This window comes from Elephas maximus, chromosome 12, assembly GCF_024166365.1.
Source record: "Elephas maximus indicus isolate mEleMax1 chromosome 12, mEleMax1 primary haplotype, whole genome shotgun sequence".
Taxonomy (NCBI): domain Eukaryota; kingdom Metazoa; phylum Chordata; class Mammalia; order Proboscidea; family Elephantidae; genus Elephas; species Elephas maximus.
Genome location: NC_064830.1, coordinates 33,514,431 through 33,537,150, shown reverse-complemented (window position 1 = coordinate 33,537,150; position 22,720 = coordinate 33,514,431). Strand labels below are relative to the sequence as shown.

The 22,720-nt window shown below is 34.6% G+C and overlaps 1 protein-coding gene across 2 annotated transcripts in view; it reads left to right on the top strand.

Annotated features, from left to right (window-relative positions):
* SMC6 (structural maintenance of chromosomes 6) overlaps positions 1-22,720 on the top strand; it is an 85,166-nt gene that overhangs the window by 41,153 nt on the left and 21,293 nt on the right. For both annotated transcript variants that reach the window (XM_049902941.1, XM_049902940.1), the window contains 11 exons: positions 1,222-1,368; positions 1,641-1,729; positions 1,908-2,072; positions 2,435-2,613; positions 3,636-3,840; positions 8,195-8,309; positions 9,568-9,728; positions 11,722-11,857; positions 12,745-12,825; positions 14,134-14,304; positions 20,824-20,961. In XM_049902941.1, the coding sequence (XP_049758898.1) occupies positions 1,222-1,368; positions 1,641-1,729; positions 1,908-2,072; positions 2,435-2,613; positions 3,636-3,840; positions 8,195-8,309; positions 9,568-9,728; positions 11,722-11,857; positions 12,745-12,825; positions 14,134-14,304; positions 20,824-20,961 (1,587 nt within the window). The remainder of the gene's footprint in view (positions 1-1,221; positions 1,369-1,640; positions 1,730-1,907; positions 2,073-2,434; positions 2,614-3,635; positions 3,841-8,194; positions 8,310-9,567; positions 9,729-11,721; positions 11,858-12,744; positions 12,826-14,133; positions 14,305-20,823; positions 20,962-22,720) is intronic.

Below are 22,720 nucleotides of genomic sequence, written 5' to 3'. Positions count from 1 at the left end.
TTTTTTCTTCTCAGCCTCATTTCTCAGCTTGTCATAGGGGAGGCCTTATATTACTTTCCTCCCAGTCTAAAAGTGGAATAGATGCTGTCTTAGTTATCTAGTGCTGCTGTAACAGGAATATCACAAGTGGATGGCTTCAACAAACAGAAATTTTTTCTAATAGTTTAGGAGGCTGAGAGTCTGAATTCAGGGTGCCAGCTTTAGGAGAAGCCTTTCTCTGTCACCTCTGGGGAGAAGGCCCTTATTTCCTTTCAGCACCTCTGGGCCCAGTGTTCCTTGGAGATCATTATGGAAGCCCTGGGTCTAGGAGGTTCTCAGGGCAGGGACCTCAGATCCAAAGAACATGGTCCCCTCCAGGCTCTTGTTTCTTGGTGGCAGTGAGGCCCCTCTCCTCTCTGCTCACTTCTCTCTCCATTTATATTTTGCAAGACAAAAGGTGTGACTTGAGTAAGGCTGACTCAAGATACACCCCACACTAATCCTTCCTCATTAATATACAGAGGTTAGGAGTTACATTACATCACAAAGCGGAGGACAGCCACATGATACTGGGAATCATGACCTAGCTAAGTGGACTCATATTTTTTAGAGATGTAATTTGTAATCTGTTTGTTATGAGATTCAAGGTCCTCTACTACCCCTTCATCTCATTTCCCACCAGGGCCTTCTCAGTTTAAATTCTAGCAGTACATACTTTTAATAGGTATTAATGCCTTTGTACATGCTCTTCAGCCTGCCTCTGACACTCTTCCTCAACTTGTGTCCTGGTGTATTTCAATTAATCTTTCAAGTCTTAGGTCAAACACTTCTCAGAAGGCATTCCTGACTTTTTCTGGCAGACTTATGGGGTTCTTTCTTTGCACTTCCACTATTATAAATGGATAACCCTATTTAAGCAGTTCTTTTTCTGTATTACCAGCTTGCGTGTCTATTTCTCTGCCAAATTGTGGTTATCTACTTTTAATTGTGTTACTTGAGAACATTTGTTATTGTATCTTTTATCCCCAGAGGATAGCACACTTGTTGAATACATGTAAGGTTAAAATTAAATTGTATTTTGGTGTTTTATATAATTATATTTGCTTATCTAATGTCTTGGGTTTACTTTGTCAAAGAAAAATTAAATTTTTTAGTGGAATATGAGCTTTTTTTTTTTTTTTTGGTTTTTCTCTTTCGAGGAAGAATAGAATATGCCCCAACAATGTTACTCTTTTCTTAAAGGTCAGACTTAATGAAGCAGAAAAAAAGTATAAGGATATTCAAGATAAACTAGAAAAGATTAGTCAAGAGACAAATGCACGTGCACCAGAATGTATGGCATTGAAAGCAGATGTTACTGCTAAGAAAAGGGCCTATAATGAAGCTGAGGTGAGAGAAAGTTTTTAACTAGACTATTATAAACTTATTGTCAAATATAAATACTGTTCATCTGTTTTTATAAGCGGAGGTTTTGTAATTGGGTTGAAATCTGTTTTGCTTTCAGACTTAAAAATATGTAATGGTTTCAAATGGCCATTTATGTATTTTATTTTAAAAATATATTTCTGTGTCTATTCAGCCTCTGATTTTGAAGATTTGGCAAAAATGTATCTGAGTGGTCTATTTTCTTATTTTACTAACATGTGTCTAATTTTTGTTAGGTTTTATATAACTGTTCCCTAAACGAATATAAAGCGTTAAAGAAGGATGATGAGCAGCTTTGTAAAAGAATAGAAGAACTGAAAAAAAGGTGGGATAGTTACTTTACAATGTTCGTGATTACCTCATTGTGTAATAATCTAGGTGAAATGCAGTATTATATTTTCTGTATTGTTGCTAAAATAATTTTGTTGTGTCGGTTTATATATGTTATTTTAAATATTAGGTTTTTCGTATAACATTTTCTATTTTGGATTATTTGCTGATAGTACTGATCAGTCTTTGGAACCTGAACGATTGGAAAGACAAAAAAAAATATCCTGGCTTAAAGGGAAAGTAAAGGTCTTACAGGATCAAGAAAATTCAGTTAATCAAGAGATTGAGCAATTTCAGCAAGCCATAGAAAAGGACAAAGAAGAACATAACAGAATTAAGTAAGTGTGACATCCCTAGGATGATATTTTTTAATTACTTGAACATCATACAGTTTTGCTTTTTATATGAGGAGAGAAAACATAGTTTTTTCTTTTAAAAAGTCACTTTTCCAAGTCTTTTCTTAAACTTGTGGATTTGAGCAGTAGAATTCCTAGTTTATCACTGTTACATCACTTTTCCATGCCAAGCTTTGAGAACTTCTGTTTTTTTCTTGTAACAGAATTATTTTCGAATAAGACTTCTGCTTTTAGTTCTTAGGGTAGCTGGGTCATTCATTGGTATCAAGGTGTTATAGGCAAGGGCAGAGTATTTTTTGTATAATTATCTCCTAAGCGTTTTGTTTTTCCACTGTATTTTTTAGGAGAGAAGAATTAGATGTGAAGCGTATGCTGACCGATAACCAGAGACAACTGAAAGAATTGAAAGATAGTAAAACTGATCAACTGAAAAGATTCGGCCCTAATGTTCCAGCTCTTCTTAAAGCAATAGATGATGCTTATAGACAAGGACTTTTTACCTGTAAACCTGTAGGCCCTTTAGGTATTTATCATTATTTAGTCAGGATATAATAATTAGAAATTAAATTTTTATTTGAGAAAGGAGTCTGTTGAATTTAGTTTTAAAACTTTGTTACAAACTATCTAGTTATATGTAGACTTTAATAGTATATATTTTAATAATGATAAAACCAATTTAAACTTTATAGTTTTCTGTTTGTATTTTTAAAGCATAAAGTAACCAAAAGAAAGAGAAGTTTTTTAAAAAAAAAAAATAATTATAGAGTTGAATAGTCTGGTTCTGATTTTTCTCATGTATTTATGAACAAATGAACAAATAAATGAATGAACTCATTTGAATATAAGTGATAAATCAGAAAAGCCAGTGACATCAAAATATACTCGAAAGAACAGTCACCTGGGTTTTCTTTCTCAGCTTCTACTTGGGTTATACAACCTGATGCCTAAGGCCCCTTCCAACTGTAAAATCTGTGATTATGTAATTATTCATGTATGTATACATGAGATTAGAAAAAGTTTTTAGTCAAACAGTAGTCTCCTGGGGAGTATCTCTAATTCTGTACATTGTTAGGTGAAAATGATGCTATAAATAGAGATATACTTTGTTAATGAAGTACTGTATTTAAGAATTCTGGTAATATCTCTTCATTTAAATGAAATATACTATATATCAAAATTCATTTAAAATGGTTGAGAGTTTTTTTTCTCTCTAAATCTAAAATCCTAATATGAATTAATTTTACAGAAAATAAAGAATCTGTAAATCTGAGTCGATTTTCAAAACAGCATGGAGAGGCTAGGTCTTACTAGCTCTCTGTCGATTTACATTACAAGCGAGAGAAATTTTTCCACAGGATTTGATGTTTTTTTTTTCCCCAGTGTATCCAATGAGCACGTTGGGATTTCCCATTCAGTTAAAATAAGACCTGTAATATCATTTCAGCTACTTCTTACGAAATATTTTGAAGTTATTTATGAAGCATAATTATATTAATATTTCAGTATAAATATTTATGAAACCTAGTATAATTTTCATTCATTTAGGAGCGTGCATTCACCTCCGAGACCCTGAGCTCGCTCTAGCTATTGAATCCTGCTTAAAAGGACTTCTACAAGCTTATTGTTGCCATAATCATGCTGATGAAAGAGTACTTCAGGCACTGATGAAGCGATTTTATGCACCAGGGACCTCAAGGCCACAAATAATAGTTTCTGAGTTTCGGAATGAGATGTATGATGTAAGACACAGGTAAGGCATCAGTAATTAAACACTGTTTCTGATATTGCTTAATCATATGGAGGGTCAGCTAGAACTAGAAAACGTTTATTGTTAATCATATCCGTAGTACTGATTTATAAGATTTCATCGAGTCACTTCTTTAATTTTTGTCTAGGCACTGGTTCAAGGCATTGGAGATACATAGATAAATAAGATATAATCCCTGCCTTTTTTGAGGTACTTAAAGTCTGTTGTAGGAGTCAATACAGTTAAACAGATATAGAATGACTCAGAAATTACACTGATGAGGGAAATGATGCAGACTTAGCTAAATTAAGATGGAAGTCCTAAGGAAGGGCATTGGCATTCATTACCCAGAGATAGCCTGTCTACAATTAAACTCTCAAGGTGTCACAGAATCCATAAAGAGCTAAAATTATTTTCTTTGATGACCCTAACAAACCTTCTCAAAGGCACACTGTCCAGACTCTGGCCTCTTTACTTGCTAACTGCTGGCTAATCATTTTACTTTAAAACAAACAAATATGCGTGCGTGTGTGTGTGTGTGTGTGTGTGTGTGTGTTTGTGTATACACCCACTCCTCACTTATTGACATGGGTAAGTTCCAAAGGCCAGGTCATTATGTGAAAATAGATGTGCAAAAATCGAAGCTGACCACATCATGTCATAAAATGTTATATGGGACGCATACATCACTCTGGACCCCAAAGGTGGAAAGTATAGGTGGACGCTCTGTGTCCCACTGGTCACGGAAAGTGTTACTGCCAGACTTACCTCATTAATGTGCAAAATAGTCTGATAGATTTTTTACTATGGTTATCAGTGCAAAATGTCAGATAAAAAGATAGTTGATAGTTGAGGAGTAGATACACATACGTACATATATATGTATATATACATATTAATATATAAGGCTCCCTATTTCCAAATTGTATTTTTGCATTTTTTTCCTCTCCCATCTCTACTTTTTTTATAAATCCTATTTTTTTGCTTTTGTTTGTTAATAGATCTAATGCTGTGTTCCTTGTATTTGAGTAAATTTGTATGCAAACACTGAGTGAGTCTTGTTTATTATTTGACAGCATTGGTAAAACTGAATTATAATATGCAGGTGTAGTTCAGATAAGGGAGTAATTATCTTAGTAGGTAGATCAGGAAATTCAGAGAAGAGATGATAAATAATCAGGGTTTTAACTGAGGAGTTTGTCAAGAGAAAGGATTAATTGCCTTCTAGGCACATGGAATTCTGTATGTAAAATGCATGGAAGCATGACATTGTAAGTTATTCTGCCAAAAAGTAGCATTTGCATTAGTGATAGAAAGGAACAGATAAAGGAGATATTTAGAACAAAATCAATAAAACTTTTTCATTGAACGTAAGTGAGAGAAGGAAGAATTAAGAATGACCCCTAAGTTCCTGGCTGGCTGGACTAACAAAGCAGGTGTTGTCAGTTGATATAGGGGAAGCATAAGGTAAAAGTGGATTTGTCAAAAGTAGGTCAAGTCCTATTTTGGAATCGTGATTTTGAGCTTTAAGCCTAGAGATAATTATTGAAAGTTGTAGGAAAATTGATTTCTCTGTCTGCAGGAGACCGTATGTTCAATTTCTGGCTCTGCTCACAGGTTTCTAAAAACCTGATAAAAGTGAAATTTCAGCTATGTTACCAGACAACATTGCTTATGGTAAAACAACTCCTGCCAGTTTAGTTGCATCTGGACCGAGAGAAGCCTAAATACCGGGTGGGATGCCAGTGCAGTGACTCTTTTAATTGGTCATTTCTTTTGCGGGGACCTTGGAGCTATTTCTGTGAAGTTATGAGAGATTGACTTTTGTGAGGAATACCCTCCTCATACCTGTACTCTCACTTGGGAACCCATGAAAACAGCTCCTGGCTAGCCATATGGACTGTTGTATAAACTGCTACAAGGACTCACAAAAGAAGAATGCCTAATCCTGCCCTGCTAGCATATTGAGTTTCCTGTCCGATGTATTTTTAATCACTTAGAAATATAGTAAGTGAAACTTAGGGTATTTTATGAATCTGGATGTTTAACAGAGCTTAAGAAGAAGATACCCTCTTCTTCCCTTCACCATGAGTGTTTCAGGAGTCATCACTAGTTAGTATCTGAGTATCACGAGTAAATGAAATCCACCAGGAAAAAATACTAAGAATGAATGAGAACAGAAAGAACCGAGATTGGAACTTTCGAATTCATTGGGCGATCAAAAGTGGATACCAGATCTGAGAAGGAAAATTCAGACGGTGAACTAGGAGTGTTGTTATAGATATGGAAGGAGGTGAGAGTTTTTTAGAAGAGGATTCACGTATCGTTAAATATTGCAGGGATGTCAAGGAATTTAATCACCACAATTGGCAATCTAGGTCAAGAACAGTTTCTGTGGAATGAGTGAGGAAGAGCTGAATTGACAGTGGATGGTGAGATGAGTGGGAAGCTACAGATGAAGATCACTTTGTTTCTAGAGACTTGAGTGAAAAGAAATAGAGAGTTTAGACTGGTTGGAAAGGGAAGCAGAATGAATAGAAATTTTGACGATAGAGGATGCTTGAGCTTGTTTTTCTGTTAAGGAAAAGGAAGTAGAGTCGACAATACAGGAAAAAGCAACATCTTATGGGAGACAGAAGGATACAGCAGACAGCACAAGCTGACAGGTTGGCTTTGTGAAGGAGGAAGATGGGAGCCTTTAGGATGGGTTGTGTGTGTTTGCTGTACGGTGTGTGGATGGGAGGTATTTGTGTGTATTTATGATGGAAAAAAAAATTTTTTTGTTTTTTATGATGGAAGGAAGGCATTTGCCGTTGAGCTAAGTTTTGTACGGCATGAAATCAGTTTTCTTGGAAGTAGATGAGTTCTTGTTCTAGGAGTTGGGTAGGAAGTTTGAAAATAATCCTGTGTAAGAGTTTAGACTAGCTGTTGAGGAGAATGAGCGAGGAAGCTGGCCCAAAGGCCACTTAAGTTTTGAAAAACCTAGGGTAGTAGTAGGATTTTTCACTAATATAGATGTGAGTGGAGAAGGTTGGATGTATTGGATTAATACAGCATTAGGAATTTTTAGGGTGGGAAGGAGAAGAGGAGGGGAGGAAATTGAGGGTATTGCTGAGAGAATAATTCACAGATTGGCCGTGAGTTTTGGGGTAGATAAGGAAGAAAGTGAGGCTTGGGAGAAAATGTTTAGATCAGCCTTAATGAAGTTAAAGAGCCAGGCAAGAGAGAAGGTTCGCCACAGCTCACTGACCTCCTTGCTTCTCTAACAACCCTTTTCAGGGCCTTTGCAATTGCTGTTCCCTCAGCCTGAAATGCCTACGTGACTCTCCCATTTCCTCAGGTGCCTGCTCAGTGTCACCTTAATGAGCTTTTCCTGACTTTTTGTGTAAAAAGGACAATATGCCACTTTTCCCTTCTTTCTTTTTCATTATCTGTCTCCCTTCAATAAAATGTAAGATTTGTGAAAAGAGGGACGTAGTCTGTTTTGTTTACTGCTGTATGTTATCCTCTAGAATGGTACTTGGTACATAGTGGATGCTCAGTAAATACATGTTGAATGAATGAATAAGTAGAAAACATACATATATACCAAGATATTTTAGTTGTTTTGGAATTCTAGGACTGAGCACTAAGAATGCCCCCACCATTCTTCCTAGACATTCTTTGCTTCTGTACATTTTATTCTTGGTGTGTACCTTCTTCAGCACTTTTAATGGCTCAGTTGTGTACAAGTTTTAGTTGAAAGGTTGAATGTTCTCTAAGGAGCCCTAAATTACAATTCCTAAGAACGTAATTTCTCTCATCTTTGCTCTGTGATGATAATCATCTTTATTTCAGTTTTTCTTATCTCATCATTGGGGAAATTGCCCATTTAAACTGTGTTTTAATTAATTGACTCTTATGTATGATAGCAGTATAAGGTTTAAGGAAATTGTTACTATTAATTATAACATGCCACAGATACACTGTTCGTGAGTATGGGTTCTAGAGCTTAGCTGCCTAGTTTAAATTGTAGCTTAGCTTTATGACTTTGGGGAAATTACTAAACTCTCTGGAGCTTCCTATCTGAAAAAAAAAAAAAAGAGAGAATAACAGGATGTAGTTCATATGGTTGTTTTGAAGGTTAAATGAGTTAACGTTTGGAATATGCTTAGAACAGAACCTGACACCTAGTAAGTATTCTGTAAATGTTTGCGAAGTAAATACATAAAATAAACCTATTACATATATGTTTTCAATGGTTATCAGATATTTCCCATGGTCTTATTATTATCTATAAACTCACCCATTAAAAAATATGCATACGTGTGTGTAAAATTGTTTGATAAGTTAACCCTTATGTATTTTTGTCCCCTAGAGCTGCTCATCATCCGGAGTTTCCAACAGTTCTGACTGCATTAGAAATAGATAATGCAGTTGTTGCCAACAGCCTGATTGACATGAGGGGCATAGAGACAGTGCTGCTAATCAAAGTAAGACCAGATACTTGCAATGTGTTATTTTTAATTTTCCAAAACTAAAGATGGTTATATAAATTTTTATTCCCTTTCTTTTATCAGAGAATTGTTGATAAGTCTCATCATTGATTTTTACCTCTTAGGAAAATCTATAGAATGATTTTTATAGAGCTGGTTGGTTTGTGCTTTTTCTGACCCACAGAACTTCCTGAGATAATTTCTGTGCTTCATGAAATAATTTCACAAATGGATATTATTTGTGTGTGGTGCTATAAAAATATTTTGTTCATTCTTGATTGGCTGCCAAATCCATTTTTTATTTGATTTTGCAGGTACATATTTTATTATTCTGCTCTTAAAAAGGAGTACTTCATATTTTATGGATCCTTTTTCTTTTAATTTTGAGCTCTGTAAAATAAATCTATATTTATATTGCATTCATGGGTGTATTTTTATGTACTTATTTGATTAGATCACCATATTTGATCAGTTGGCAAAAATGTGCTGAGAAGGGACAGGGAGCTTGAAAACAAATCTATATTCAAAATAACCCTAATAGAATCTATTTTTTTCAGCAGTGCAAAGGGAGAAGTAATGGTATCAGCGATCCAAAGTATGATGTGTTGCAAGTTGATGTTATAATTATTTGTGGTTTTGGCTCTGATGTTTAGAACAATGCTTCAAACAAAATAATGAAGTTTTCTTGGAAGGGTCTGTACCCAGAGAGCGTGACTAGTCCTTGATTAAGCCTAATCCCCTTTTTACTTCATCTGGGCCTTAAATATTTTCAAGCTCTCCCTACATAATTCTGTGTACTAATCTTTTACTGGAATTTCCTATTCATGCATATCTTTTCTATGATGTAAAAGTCATTTTAAAAAAGATCTGTATGAACTGGTCTGAAATAAGTATTTTTTACGTGGAAAGGTACTCAAAATACTTTTAGAAAAAAGAATAGATAGCAATACTAGAATTTAAAAATAAAATTGATCGGTTTATCAGGAAAGATTAAAATTAAAGCATTGTTGAATAAGTTGTTCTAAAGAATATTTTTAGAAAGTATTGATTCTTTGAATCTTGAACATTGTTTTTGAAGTTCTTTTATTTAACTTCATGGAGTTATTTCATTTGACTGTTTAAATAAAACTACTTGAATTATCTTTAATAAGAATAGGTAACATTTTGAAATTGTGTGCTTCAAGAATGCTTTGGCATTATTTTTAAAATGTATTTGGCATGGTTTTTAAAATGTATTTTTCCCCCATTCCTTTAGAATAACTCGGTAGCTCGTACAATAATGCAGTCCCAAAAGCCACCTAAGAATTGTAGAGAAGCATTTACTGCTGATGGTGATCAGGTTTTTGCTGGACGTTATTATTCATCTGAAAATACAAGACCTAAGTTCCTAAGCAGAGATGTGGATTCTGAAATAAGGTTGGTATCAAGCTTTAGCTTCACTGTGTTACTTCCAGTACTTCCTTCAGGGTTCGGTTTCTTCTGTACTACTCCTTTAGTAGTTATTTCACTGATGAACTGAATAATCTACCCCAGTGTTGGGTCTTGAAAGATCATTTAGCTGGATGTATAATTCTATGTTGACATTTATTTTCCATCATCACTTTGACAACAATATTTTAGGCTGAGAGTATTTTAGAACAGTGCTACTCAAAATGTGTTCCCTGGACTGGTTGATCTCCATGTTGTATTTTACCTGTCCACAAAAAGATAAGGAACTTAGCTCAGAATGTAAGTCAGCTACGTCACCGTGCCCACTGTTGAGTTCTGCTGATTTCTTTCAGCGAGGGAACAGATGTGCTGTTTACATTTTGGCCCAAGCCCCTTATCCTGTCTGACGGGTACTCCGAGTTGCATCATTCCAGAAAGATGGCAAATTGAATGCAGGTCGCTACTCCTCCACTTCTAATTTCAATCTGTTTGCCTTTCATTTTGGGGCCCCCTGACAACAGGGTGTAAATAAGGCTTTGGCCTCTCGTAGCGTCAGCACAGAGAATAGGTGCTGTTTTCTCCCTTATATGTTATAAAAAAGTTTGAAGGTAGAGTATTATCTTTGCTCATTTTGCTGGCTTTTATTTTTGGTCTCGTATTTAAATTTCAAAGTTTACTTGGTAGTTTTTTTTTTTTTTTTTTCTTAGCAGAATTACTAGTTGATTGTTAATAAAGGTATATATTTCTGTATGATAAAATAAACTTACTAAACCCCAAGAGGCTGTTTTAAATTTTTGTATCTGGACCCATTTTTTTTTTTTTTTCCCCCAGAAATACCACTGTTTTCATTTCCCTACTTTATCATTTATTTCTCATTCATTCAGCCAACATTGAGCTTTTTTTTAATATGTAAAAATCTAGCAAAGTAGTATAGTTATCACATTTCATCAAATTTAAGATGCTCTATTTTGGCTATAAACCTGGTGCTGTTGAGAATCAGTTCCACCACATAGCAATCCTATAGGACAGGGTAGAACTGCCCCATAGGGTTTCCAAGGAGCGGCTGGTGAATTCGAACTACGTACCTTTTGGTTAGCCTCCAAGCTTCTTAACAACTGAGTCACCAGGGCTCCGTAGTAAGAGAAAAAGTACTACTAATTGAACTGTAGTCTGGAGAATGATTTCAGAGACATGAGAATGGGGGGAAATGTGCATCTTAGCGAAATATGGCATGTACTCCACTGGATACAAGTTTTTCTTAACAGCAAAGGTTGTTCTCTTCACCAAGCACACAGCTTGAAGACAGGTACTTGAATCAGGCAGGAAAAGGCCACTATTGACTTTGCTGACATGGAAGGCCCATTATGGCTTTGGCATCTGCTTACTTTATCCTCATCTTTTTTCATTGTTTTTCTCTCCATCACTCCCCACGTGTTCTTAGCGTTCTGCCAATAATAAATGTTGAGCTGAGTCACATTTTTACCATTCTGTTTTTATCCCCTACGCCCTTGTATATTTCTTTCCATCTTTTCCCTTGGTGTGTCCAGCTGATAAAAACTTTGTTTCTGTAATATTATGGACATATAGCATAGAATAAAATCTCTTTTTCACATTTAACTTTTATGGTTTATTTCCTGATTTTTTTTTTTTGTTCCTTTTCCTTTTTGGGAATCATGTCTCAGTTCTAGTTCTCCCTCTGGTCTACCTCTGTGCACAATGCTTGACACACAGATCATGTCATAAACACTTGTTAATAAAATGACTAAAACTTAAGTTTAGAAGGTTGTTTTGGAAGTCTTTATAATACATTCTTTATATTATCAGCAACTTGACAGGATTATAGAACTGGTTTCACTGAATAGGGTTTTGTATATAAACTATTACCAATAAGCTTTTTTTTTTGTTTTCTTTTAAGGTCTTAAGCATTTATAATATTTAGAAGTAGATATAATGTATTTTTTATCTTTTCCTTTTCACCAAGCCACTTGGAGAATGATGTTGAAAATAAGAAGGCCCAGATACTAAATCTGCAGCAACATTTGTCTGCCCTTGGAAAGGATATTAAACGCAATGAAGAACTTCTTAAAAGCTGCCAACAGCATTATAAAGATTTAAAGGTAAAATAATAATAAACATTTTATTTTTCTCAACTCATCACTTCAGAGTTTTTGGAGTTTTGACATTTATTTAATTACAGCAGTAGTTCTCAAACTTTTTGGTCTCAAGGCCTTTTACACTCTTAAAAGAACTCTTATTATGTGGGTTATATGTGTCAATATTTATATTATTAAATATTAAAGCAAAATTTAAAAATATTTACTAAAACATTTACTAGTTCATATAAAATGACAATGTTAAACTCATTCCATTAATATAAATAACATTTTTTAATAAAAAATGACTTTTTCAAAACAAAAAAAATTATATTCACATTTTTGATATTTTCCTATGTTTCTTTAATGTCTGGCTTAATTAAATTCAATCGAATTCTCATGTCAGTTTCTGCATTCAGCCTATACCATTATTATATATAATGTAGTTATAAAACTTCTATGTATTTGTGAGAAAATGTGAGTAAAAATGATGAATAATATCTTAGTGTTTTTATTAAGATAGTTTTGAATTCACAGACCCCTGAAAAGGCCTTAGAAACCCCAGTGAGGGGCAGATGGAGGGTACTTGGATCATACCTGGAGAATTGCTGGATTGAGTAATCTCTTCATAACTTAAGACTTTGAGGTGGTTCAGAAATAGTATTGTCTCTACCCAACATTGTCATCATTGTAAATGCTAAAATGAATTACTTACATGATTTTTTTGCATGAGGATGGATTAGCAATAAGGGTGATCCATGACAGAATTTATGCATAACCTCCTTTGGTTCATTTAATAATGCTAATATGCCCCTTTCATTGATGACAAGTTTTCTGTATCATATAGCTTTTAGAATTTTGCTTTTATCTTTTGTTTATTTTTATGTTACAAAAAATTCTTTTTCTTTCAGGTGAAAATAAGAAAAGGTGTTTCAGAAATTCGGGAACTTGAGAATATAGAAGAACACCAGTCTGTAGATATTGCAACCTTGGTAAGATGCTTTTCTCTAATTTCAGTATAATGTTAAAGGATAAAAACGGTTATTTAGATTAAGGGCATTTTCTCTTAGCTTTTTATTAAATCCTTTTAATTGAGGCTAATCTTTAGGATTGCTATCTCCATTCATAAAACAGTTAGAAACTACCTGGCATATAGCCTTAACATTCCTTAATGTTTGTTAAATATAGCTTGAATGCATAATAATTGTGTCTTTTACAAAACATGTTAATTGTACTCTGAACAGTGGCCCATCAAACCACGTTGTGTAGCATAGTGTTTTTCACCTTTGGCACTTTCAGAGTTAATCAGTATTAATGGACAGAGATGTCAGTACCATCTTTCAGTTAATTATAGTTGGTATCTTTGTATTTTCTTTTTTTCCTCAAGTGAATGATGTTCATTTTAATTCACTACACACTTGTTGCTCTCTGTTTATTTTGTTTGTTTCAGACATCAGTTGATATTTAGCTTAGTGTCTCAGAGTTACAGTAAACAGTGAATTAGGTAGATTATAGAGACTTGTTAAATTCAATATTTATTGAGTGTCTACTCTGTGCCGGGCACCGTATTAAGTGCTGGGAATATAGCAGCGAACAAAACTGATAAAAGTCCCTGCTCTGATGGTGTTTAATGAGAATTTGTGTTCATTTTTTTATTAGTGGTCTACTTTTCCATTTTCATTTCTGATTTTATTCTTTTTATTAGTAAACTGAACTTCTGAAAGGTATAGACTATCTTAATTATTTTTGTTTACCAAGTACCTAAATATTGTCCCCCACAATATATATATTGATATACACTAGATATATTATATATATGTACATAGATATATTTTGAAAGAAAGTGTGGGTAAAATAAAAGTTATTTCTTTTGACTATAACCTCAAGCATAATATTTTTGAAGTTTTCTCCTAAATGTCATCACTTCTTATTTATGAATCTGTTTTGTGGTACTTCCCAATTTTCCATTAAGGGTATGAAAAACTCTAGCGTTCTTTGTGTTTGTATTTTGCTACTTCACACTTCAGCGTTATATTGAGATTTTTAAAATAATCTTAAATTTTTTTTTAATATTCAAGAAGTTGCTGGGCTGACTCATTCATCAAAAATAGTATATTTATAAAATACTTTTTGAATTTCCTTTTCTGCCCCATTTATTGCCTTGGTTTCTAATTCAGACTTAGATTTTTTCTTTGATCTAAGTTGCCTGTAACCAATAGTTTCTTCTCTCAGAATTGTTGATGTTATTTTTCTATTTGATAAGTTTTATTTAACTCTGATTGTTCCGTAAATGTTATCAGGAAGGTGAAGCTCAAGACAATAAAAGCAAAATGAAACAGGTTGAGAAAAATATGGAGCAACAAAAAGAAAAGATGGAGACCCTTAAAAGTGTGAAAATAGAAGCAGAAAACAAGTACGATGCAATTAAATTGAAAATTAATCAGCTGTCAGAGCTAGCAGATCCACTTAAGGTATGTATTGTTGCTGTTTTGTTATGTGTGTGTATTTTGTTATATGTGTGTATTTTACGTTTTAGCTTTACATCAACAGTGTACTCGTTAGATATCGTCCTAAAAGAATTTATGGTTGAATGTCCGTGTCGTTGTTGTTAAGTGCTACTGAATTGGCTCCGACTCGTAGCGACCCCGTGTACAACAGAACGAAGCACTGCGGTCCTGCGCCATCCTCACAATCGTTGTTATGCTTGAGCCTATTGTTGCAGCCACTGCGTCAATCCATCTCATTGAGGGTCTTCCTCTTTTTCACGGACCCTCTGCTTTACCGAGCATGTTGTCCTTCTCCAGAGACTGATCCCTCCTGATAGCATGTCCAAAGTATGTGAGACGAAGTCTCCCCATCCTTGCTTCTAAGGAGCATTCTGGCTGTATTTCTTTCAAGACAGATTTGTCCATTCTTCTGACAGTCCATGGTATATCCAATTATTCTTTGCCAACACCATAATTCAAAGGCATCAGTTCTTCTTTGGTCTTCCGTACTCATTGTTGAGGTTTTGCATGCATATGAAGCAATTGAAAATACCATGGCATGGGTGAGGTGCACTTTAGTCTTCAAGGTGGCATCTTTGTTTTTTAACACTTTAAAGAGGTCTTTTGTAGCAGATTTGTGCAATGCAGTATGTCATTTGATTTCTCAACTACTTCCATGAGTGTTGATTGTGGATCCAAGTAAAATGATGTTGCTTATTGGTCCAGTTGTGAGAATTTTTGTTTTCTCTATATTGAGGCGTAATTCATATTGAAGGCTATAGTCTTTGATCTTCATCAGTAAGTGCTTCAAGTCCTCTTCACTTTGAGCAAGCAAGGTTGTGTCATCTGTATAACATAGGTTGTTAATGAGGCGTCCTTCATTCCTGATGCCCTATTTTCTTCATATAGTCCAGCTTCTCAGATTATTTGCTCAGCATACGGATTGAATAAGTATGAAGAAAGATTACAGCCCTCACACACACTTTTCCTGACTTTAAATCATGCATTTCTGTTCAAATGACTGCTTCTTGATCTACATACGGGTTCATCATGAATACAATTAAGCGTTCTGGAATTCTCATTGTTCAAAATATTATCCATAATTTGTTATGATCCACACAGTCAAATGCCTTTGCGTAGTCAGTAAAACGCAGGTAAACATCTTTCTGGTTTTCTCTGCTTTCAGCCAGGACCCGTCTGACATCAGCAGTGATACCGCTTGTTCCACATCCTCTTCTGAATCCTGCTTGAATTTTGGATAGTTCCCTGTCAATATACTGCTGCAACCACTTTTGAATGCTCTTCAGCAAAATTTTACTTGTGTGTGATATTAATGATATTGCTCAATAATTACTGCATTCAGTTTGATCACCTTTCTTTGGAATAAGTATAAATAAGGATCTCTTCCAGTTGGTTGGCCAAGTAGCTGTCTTCCAGATTTCTTGGGATAGATGAGTGAGCACTTCCAGTGCTTCACCTGTTTGTTGAAACATCTCAATTGTTATTCCCTCAATTCCTGGAGCCTTGTTTTTTGCCAGTTTCCTCAGTGCAGCTTGGACCTCTTTCTTCAGTACCATCGGTTCCTGATCATATGCTACCTCTTGAAGTGGTTGATTGTCAGCCAATTCTTTTTGGTATAGTGACTGTATGTATTTCTTCCGTCTTCTTTTGATGCTTCCTGCATTGTTTAATATTTTTCTCATAGAATCCTTCAATATTGCAACTCGAGGCTTGAATTTTTTCTTTAGTTCTTTCAGCTTGAAAAATGCCCAGCCTGTCCTTTCCTTTTGGTTTTCTAACTCTAGGTCTTTGCACATATTATTATAATACTTTGTCTTCTTCAGCCACCCTTTGAAATCTTCTCTTTAGCTCTCTTACTTCATTATTTTTTCTGTTTGCCTTAGCTACTTGACATTCAAGAGCAAGTTTCAGAGTTTCTTCTGACATCTGTTTTAGTCTTTTCTTCCTTTCCTGTCTTTTTAACGACCTGTTGCTTTTTTCATGTATGATGTCCTTGGTGTCATTCCACAATTCGTCTGGTATTTGGTCATGAGTGTTCAATGCATCAAATCTATTCTCACGATGGTCTCTAAATTCAGGTGGAATATACTCCAGGTTGTACTTTGGCTGTGGTATACTTGTTCTGATTTTCTTCAGCTTCAGCTTGAACTTGCCTATGAGTAATTAATGGTCTCTTCCACAGGTGGCCCCTGGCCTTGTTCTGTAAATGTACATATAGCCCCATAAAAGTGGGATTTAAAGAATGGTAGGAACCAGATTTTCAGCATTAGATCAATTAAAATTTAACGCTTTTGCTCATAACCTTAGGAGAATAAAATCACCAGATTTCTGTTTCCTTAAAAGATTACAGCTTTTGTTATTTCTTCATTTTTTGTGTGTGTGTGTTTTTTTTTTTTTAAGAACCAGAAGCAAGGACTTCTTTTATGTCTCTGCTGTTTTTGTACTTCCTTATTCTGGTGACCTACCTTTCCTTCAATAACTCAGGGATTAGTTGTTATAAAAGCCAACTTGAAATAAAGTGCTACTTTTATCTATAGTTTTTCGACATGCCTCAGTAACATTCCAGGGTGAATAATATTGATTTTTTTTTCTTTTTAATACATTTTTGGTTAGATTAAATTAGAGAAATAGAATAGTTTTAATAAAGTGTGTAATAGCTTAGATATCGGGGAATTCACATTCACTGTCATTTTCATGAATAAAAATATGTTCTGTATGGTACTTGTATTCTAGAAAGTGTACGGCACTAATGAAAGTGATCAAAGAAGATCTAAGTAAATGGAAAGATATACAATGTTCATGGATTAGAAGATACAATGTAGAAAATGTAGAAAAGATGTACTTTTAGAATGTAGAAACAATGTAAATTCTTTCAAAATTGTACCTCCCTGGAATGTTTGTTGTAGATATGGACATGACTGATCTAAAATTTATACAGAAAGAACGGAACTAGAATAGCTAAGACAATTTTGAAAAAGAAGACTAAAGTGGAAGGAATCAGTCTACCTGATATTTCAAGACTCAGTATGTAGCTACGTTAACAAAATAATGTTTTATCGATACAGGAATAAACACAAAAATCACTGGAATAGAACAGAGAACCCAAAAATAGACCAAATAAATAAGCTCCAGTAGATTTTTGTTTGTTTTTATTGTGCTAAAATATATATAACAAAACATTTGCCAGTTTAACAGTCTTTAAATGTACAATTCACGGGTGTTATTTAAGTTCACTATGTTGTACAACCATCTCTACTGTCTTTATCTCCGTAAGTTTTTCATCACCCCAAACAGAAACTCAGTGTCCCTTAAGCAGTAATTCCCTATTCCCCCCTCCCTCCAGGTCCAGATAACCACTAATAAACTTTCGTCTCTATGTATTTTCCTATTCTAGATGTTTTATAAAATTGGAATCATATGGTATTTGTGTTTTTGTGTCTGGCTTATTTCACTTAACATAATGTTTTCAAGGTTCATCCATGTTGTAGCGTGTATCAGAACTTAATTTCTCTTATGCCTGAATAATATTTCACTGCATATTTACATATTTTGTTTATTCATTCATTTGTTGATTGACACTTGGGTTGTTTCCACCTTCTGGCCATTATGACTACTGCTGCAGTGAACATCAGTGTACAGGTATCTGCTTGAGTTCATTCCTGATGCCTAGGAGTGGAATTGCTGGGTCAGTCTGTGTTAAACCTTTTTGAGGAACCATAAAATTGTTTCCACAGTGGCTGTATCATTTTACAATCCTACCAGCAATACATGAGGTTTCAGTTTCTCTGCAACTTTGCTAGCATTTGTTTTCCATTTTTTTATAATGGCCATTCCAGTGGGTATGAAATGGTATCTCAATTTGGTGTTGATTTTCATTTATTTAATGACTAATAGTGTTGACCATCTTTTCATTTGCTTAGTAACATTTCTATATATTCAACTCCTTCACTCATTTTTTAATTGAGTTATTTGCCTTTTTGTTGTTGAGTTGTAAGAGTTTTTTTTTTTTAAGTGTTTTGTATTTCGAACTCTTACCAGATACTGAGTATTTTCTCTCATTCTGTTCTTCTCTTCGCCATCTTAATAAAGACCTCTGATGCACCAAAAGTCTTTAATTTTGATGAAGTCCAATCTACTTTTCCTTTTGTTGCATGTGCTTTCAGTGTAAGCCTAGTGATTTTTGAGTTGCAAAAGAACTTCATTGGAAGAAAGATAACCTTTCCAGCAAATTGTGCTGGAGTAGTTCAACACTCAGCATCAAAAAAAGTAACCTCTAGTTAAGTGTTACGCCTTATACAAAATTAACTCAAAATTGGCCACGAACTTAAATTTAAAACACAAAACTATTAATTCTCTTAGGAAAAAAATAAGAGAAGATTTTCCGTGTGTAGGGCTTGGCAAAGAATTCAACTTGAAAGCAAAAGAATAATCCATAAATTTAAAATTTTGATTAATTGGATTTCATTAAAATTAAAATCTGCATTGCGAAAGACCCTGTTAAGCAGATGAAAAATGAAGCTACAAAGTAGGAGAAAATACTTTGAAACCGCATATCTGACAAAAGACTTGTGACATATATATATATGTGTATATATATATACACACACATAAAGAATTCTCAAAATTAACAGTTGAAAAACAAAAAACTCATTGTAAAATGGGCAAAGACTTGAAGAGTCATTCCACCAAAGATGACATACTGGTAGTAGATAAGCACGTAAAAAGATGTTCAGTAGCATTAGGAAAACACAAATTAAAAACCACATTGAGCTATCACTACATATGTATCAGAATAGCTAAAATTAAAAAGTAGGGACAAGCTTAAATGCTTCTGAGGATTCAGAGAAATTTGCTCACTCATGCATTGCTGGTGGGAATATAAGATGATCATAGCCACTCTGGAAAAGTTTGGTGGTGTTTTAAAGCTTAAATATGCAGTTTACCATAATGACTCAGCAATTTTACTGTAGGTCATTTATCCCAGAGAAATGAAAACTTATATTCACACAAAAATCTATACACAAATGAGTGTAACAGCTTTACTCACAATAGTTCAAAACTGGAAACAACCCAGATGCCATTCAACAGGTGAATAGTTACACTGTGGTACATCTATGCTGTGGAATACTACTCAGCAATAAGAAGGAACATTTATTGATACATGTGACAACCTGGATGAATCTCCAGAGAATTAGGCTGAGTGAAAAAAGCCAATCTCAAAAGTTTACAGACCACATGGTTCCATTTATGTAACATTCTTGAAATGACAAAATTATAGAATGGAGAACAGATTAGGGTTCCCAGGACTTAAGCAAGGGATGGGGCAGGAGGGAAGTGACCATGACAATTAACAGGCGGCCTGAGGGATTCTTTGGGGATGGAAGTGTTCTGTATCTTGACTGTATCAATGTTCATATCCTGGTTGTGATATTATAGTCTAGTTTTGCATAATGTTGCTATTGGGGAAACTGTGAAGGATACAAGAGATCTCTTATGACTTACAACTGCATGTGAATATATAGTTATCTCAAAATAAAAGTTTCTTTTCTTTTTTTTTTTTAAAAGAAAGCCTGTTGGGATTTTGATTGCAGTTGCATTGAATCTTCAGAATCTCCTGGAGAGAATTGCCATTTATAATGTTGAATCTTCATTCCATGAAAGCGATACATCCTTTTCTTTAAGGCTTCTGTATAATTTCTTTCAGCCAAGTCTTAAAATTTTCTGTGGAGAAGTATTGTCCATCTTTGTTAAATTTGTTCTGGATGTTCTTTCTTTCTAACAGTTTTATTTAGGTATCATTCATACAAAATGCATCCAATTAAAGTGTACAATTCAGTGGTTTTTAGTATGTTCACAGAGTTTTGCAGCTGTCTCCACGATTACTATTGGAATATTTTCATCACCTCGAAAAGAAACCTCGCGTCAGTTAGCAGTGGGGAGAATCACTCCCCATTCCCTCCTTCCCCCAGCTTCTGGTAACCAATAATCACCTCCAAGAGAATCTTTGTTTTCTTTATCCATCACTCTCCCAGTCATTCCACCCTACACCCCAGCCCTAATCTACTTTCTGTCTTTATCCTGGACATCTCATATAAATGGAATCATACAATATGTGGTCTTTAATGATGGACTTCTTTCATTTGTCTGCATTTTTTAAACCAATTCTGTCAGGTAACCTTTGTACATATCCAACACTTGTATGATATGAAGTCTTTTCAGACTAATGTAGCTCTCCCCAAAACTTTTATCAAAATGTTTGAAAGCACCATAATATGAAACTTCATATAAGAATCTGAATCTAAGGTGATTTCTTAATTTTGGGAAAATCCTCACTTCTGTTCAGACACATATAAATATGAACTCTTCCAGCAACATAATCATATTTACTTTATTGAGTTGTTAGTTTTATGCCTATGCTGGTAATTTTTTTGTTTGTTTTACTTTAAAGAATCTTTATAAGTTATTTTGGTTTTATTCTAACAGGATGAATTAAACCTTGCTGATTCTGAAGTGGATAACCAAAAACGAGGAAAGCGGCATTATGAAGACAAACAAAAAGAACACTTGAATACTTTAAATAAAAAGAAGCGAGAACTGGATATGAAAGAGAAGGAACTAGAGGTTTGCACCATCTTCTTCCTCTCACTTTGTTTCGTTTACAGCTTTAGTTGTGATTTTTAAAGTGTGTTTTCTTTAATTTCATACTTATAAAAATGGAAACGTTTTCTGAATATTTCCTATATGCAGTCAACTCGACGGCAACAGGTTTTTTGTTTTTTGGTGTAGAGTAACAAGTGTTTAAAGTAAAAAGCTTAGGAACTCTCAGAGTGTGGGGACTTAGAACAATATGAAGAGGACTGTAGGCAAGACTGTTAATCTCATATAGTGTGCCTGTAAGTGACTGAGGAAAGGACACCTCCTCTCAGCTAATGTAGCTCCTTGCATGCCCAGCCTGGCAAGCAGAAGCAGATAGCAGTTTTTTGTTAGAAAAAGGTACCCTTTCTTTTGCGATTAACACTCTTGACTACTGACTGAAAGGTTGGCAGTTTGAGTCTACCCAGAGGCTTCTTGGGAGAAAAGCCTAACAATCTATTTCTGAAAAGTCAGCCGCTGAAAACCCTGTGGAGCACAGTTCTATTCTAACACACACGAGGTCACCGTAAGTTGAATGACTTGATGGCAGCTGCATTCTTTTTTTTTTTTTTTTTTTTGAGTGGCTGCAGTATGAGCTGGATTTCAGCTCCTACAAGAGACCTTTTCTTCACAACTAGAAGCAGCAGCTCTGTTTTCAGAGGAGGAGAATAAATTGAAAGCAACCTGTCTTAATTAGAAGAGATGGATTCCAACTTTGCTTTTATGTATCTTAAGTGATTTAAACTCTGTTATCTATTGCTCTATCTGTTTTAGACTTATAATACTGAATGTTGTGAAGATCGAATAAGCACTGTGTACAAAAGTGCTTTGAATTCTTTAATTTTTTACAGACATGAGGGTCTTTATTTGTGTTTTCAATATCATAAGTGTTAAGAGTGCATTCTAAAAATACAGTAATCTCCTTACTCAAGGTTCCGCTTTTTGCAGTTTCAGTTACCCACAGTCAACTGCAGTCCGAAAATATTAAATAAAAATTCCAGATATAAACAATACGTAAGTTTTAAATTGTGCACGGTTCTGCGTAATGGGATGCCATATTGCTCCATCCTGCCTGGGAGATGAATCATCCTTTTGTCCAGCATATCTATACTGTATATGCTACCTGCTCTGTGTGCGTTACCTGCCCGTCGGTCACTTAGTAGCCGTTATCAGATCCACTGTCACGGTATTGAAGTGCTTATGTCAAGTAACCTTAATTTTACTTAATAATGGCCCCAAAAAGCAAGAGTAATGATGCTGGCAACTCGGATATACCAAAGAGAAGCTGTAAAGTGCTTCCTTTAAGTGAAAAAGTGAAAGTTCTAGACTTAATAAGGAAGGAAAAAAAATCGTATGCTGAGGTTGCTAAGACCTACAGTAAGAATGAATCTTCTAACTTTGAGAGAGACCACATTCACATAACTTTTATTATAGTATATTGTTATAACTAATCTATTTTATTATTAGTTATTGTTAATTTCTTACTGTGCCTAATTTATAAATTAAACTTTACGGTAGGTATGTATGTATGTATAGGAAAAAACATAGTATATATAGGATTTGGTACTGTCCGTGGTTTCAGGCATCCACTGGGGGTCTTGGAATGTATTCCCCTTGAATAAGGGGGACTACTATACGCAGAAAGCTATACCTGATCTCAGTGCACTGCATGCAGTCTTTTTATAACTGTTTCTTGAAATCTGTTTCACTAGGAGGTTATGGAAATCTTATAGTTTATTAAAGTTGT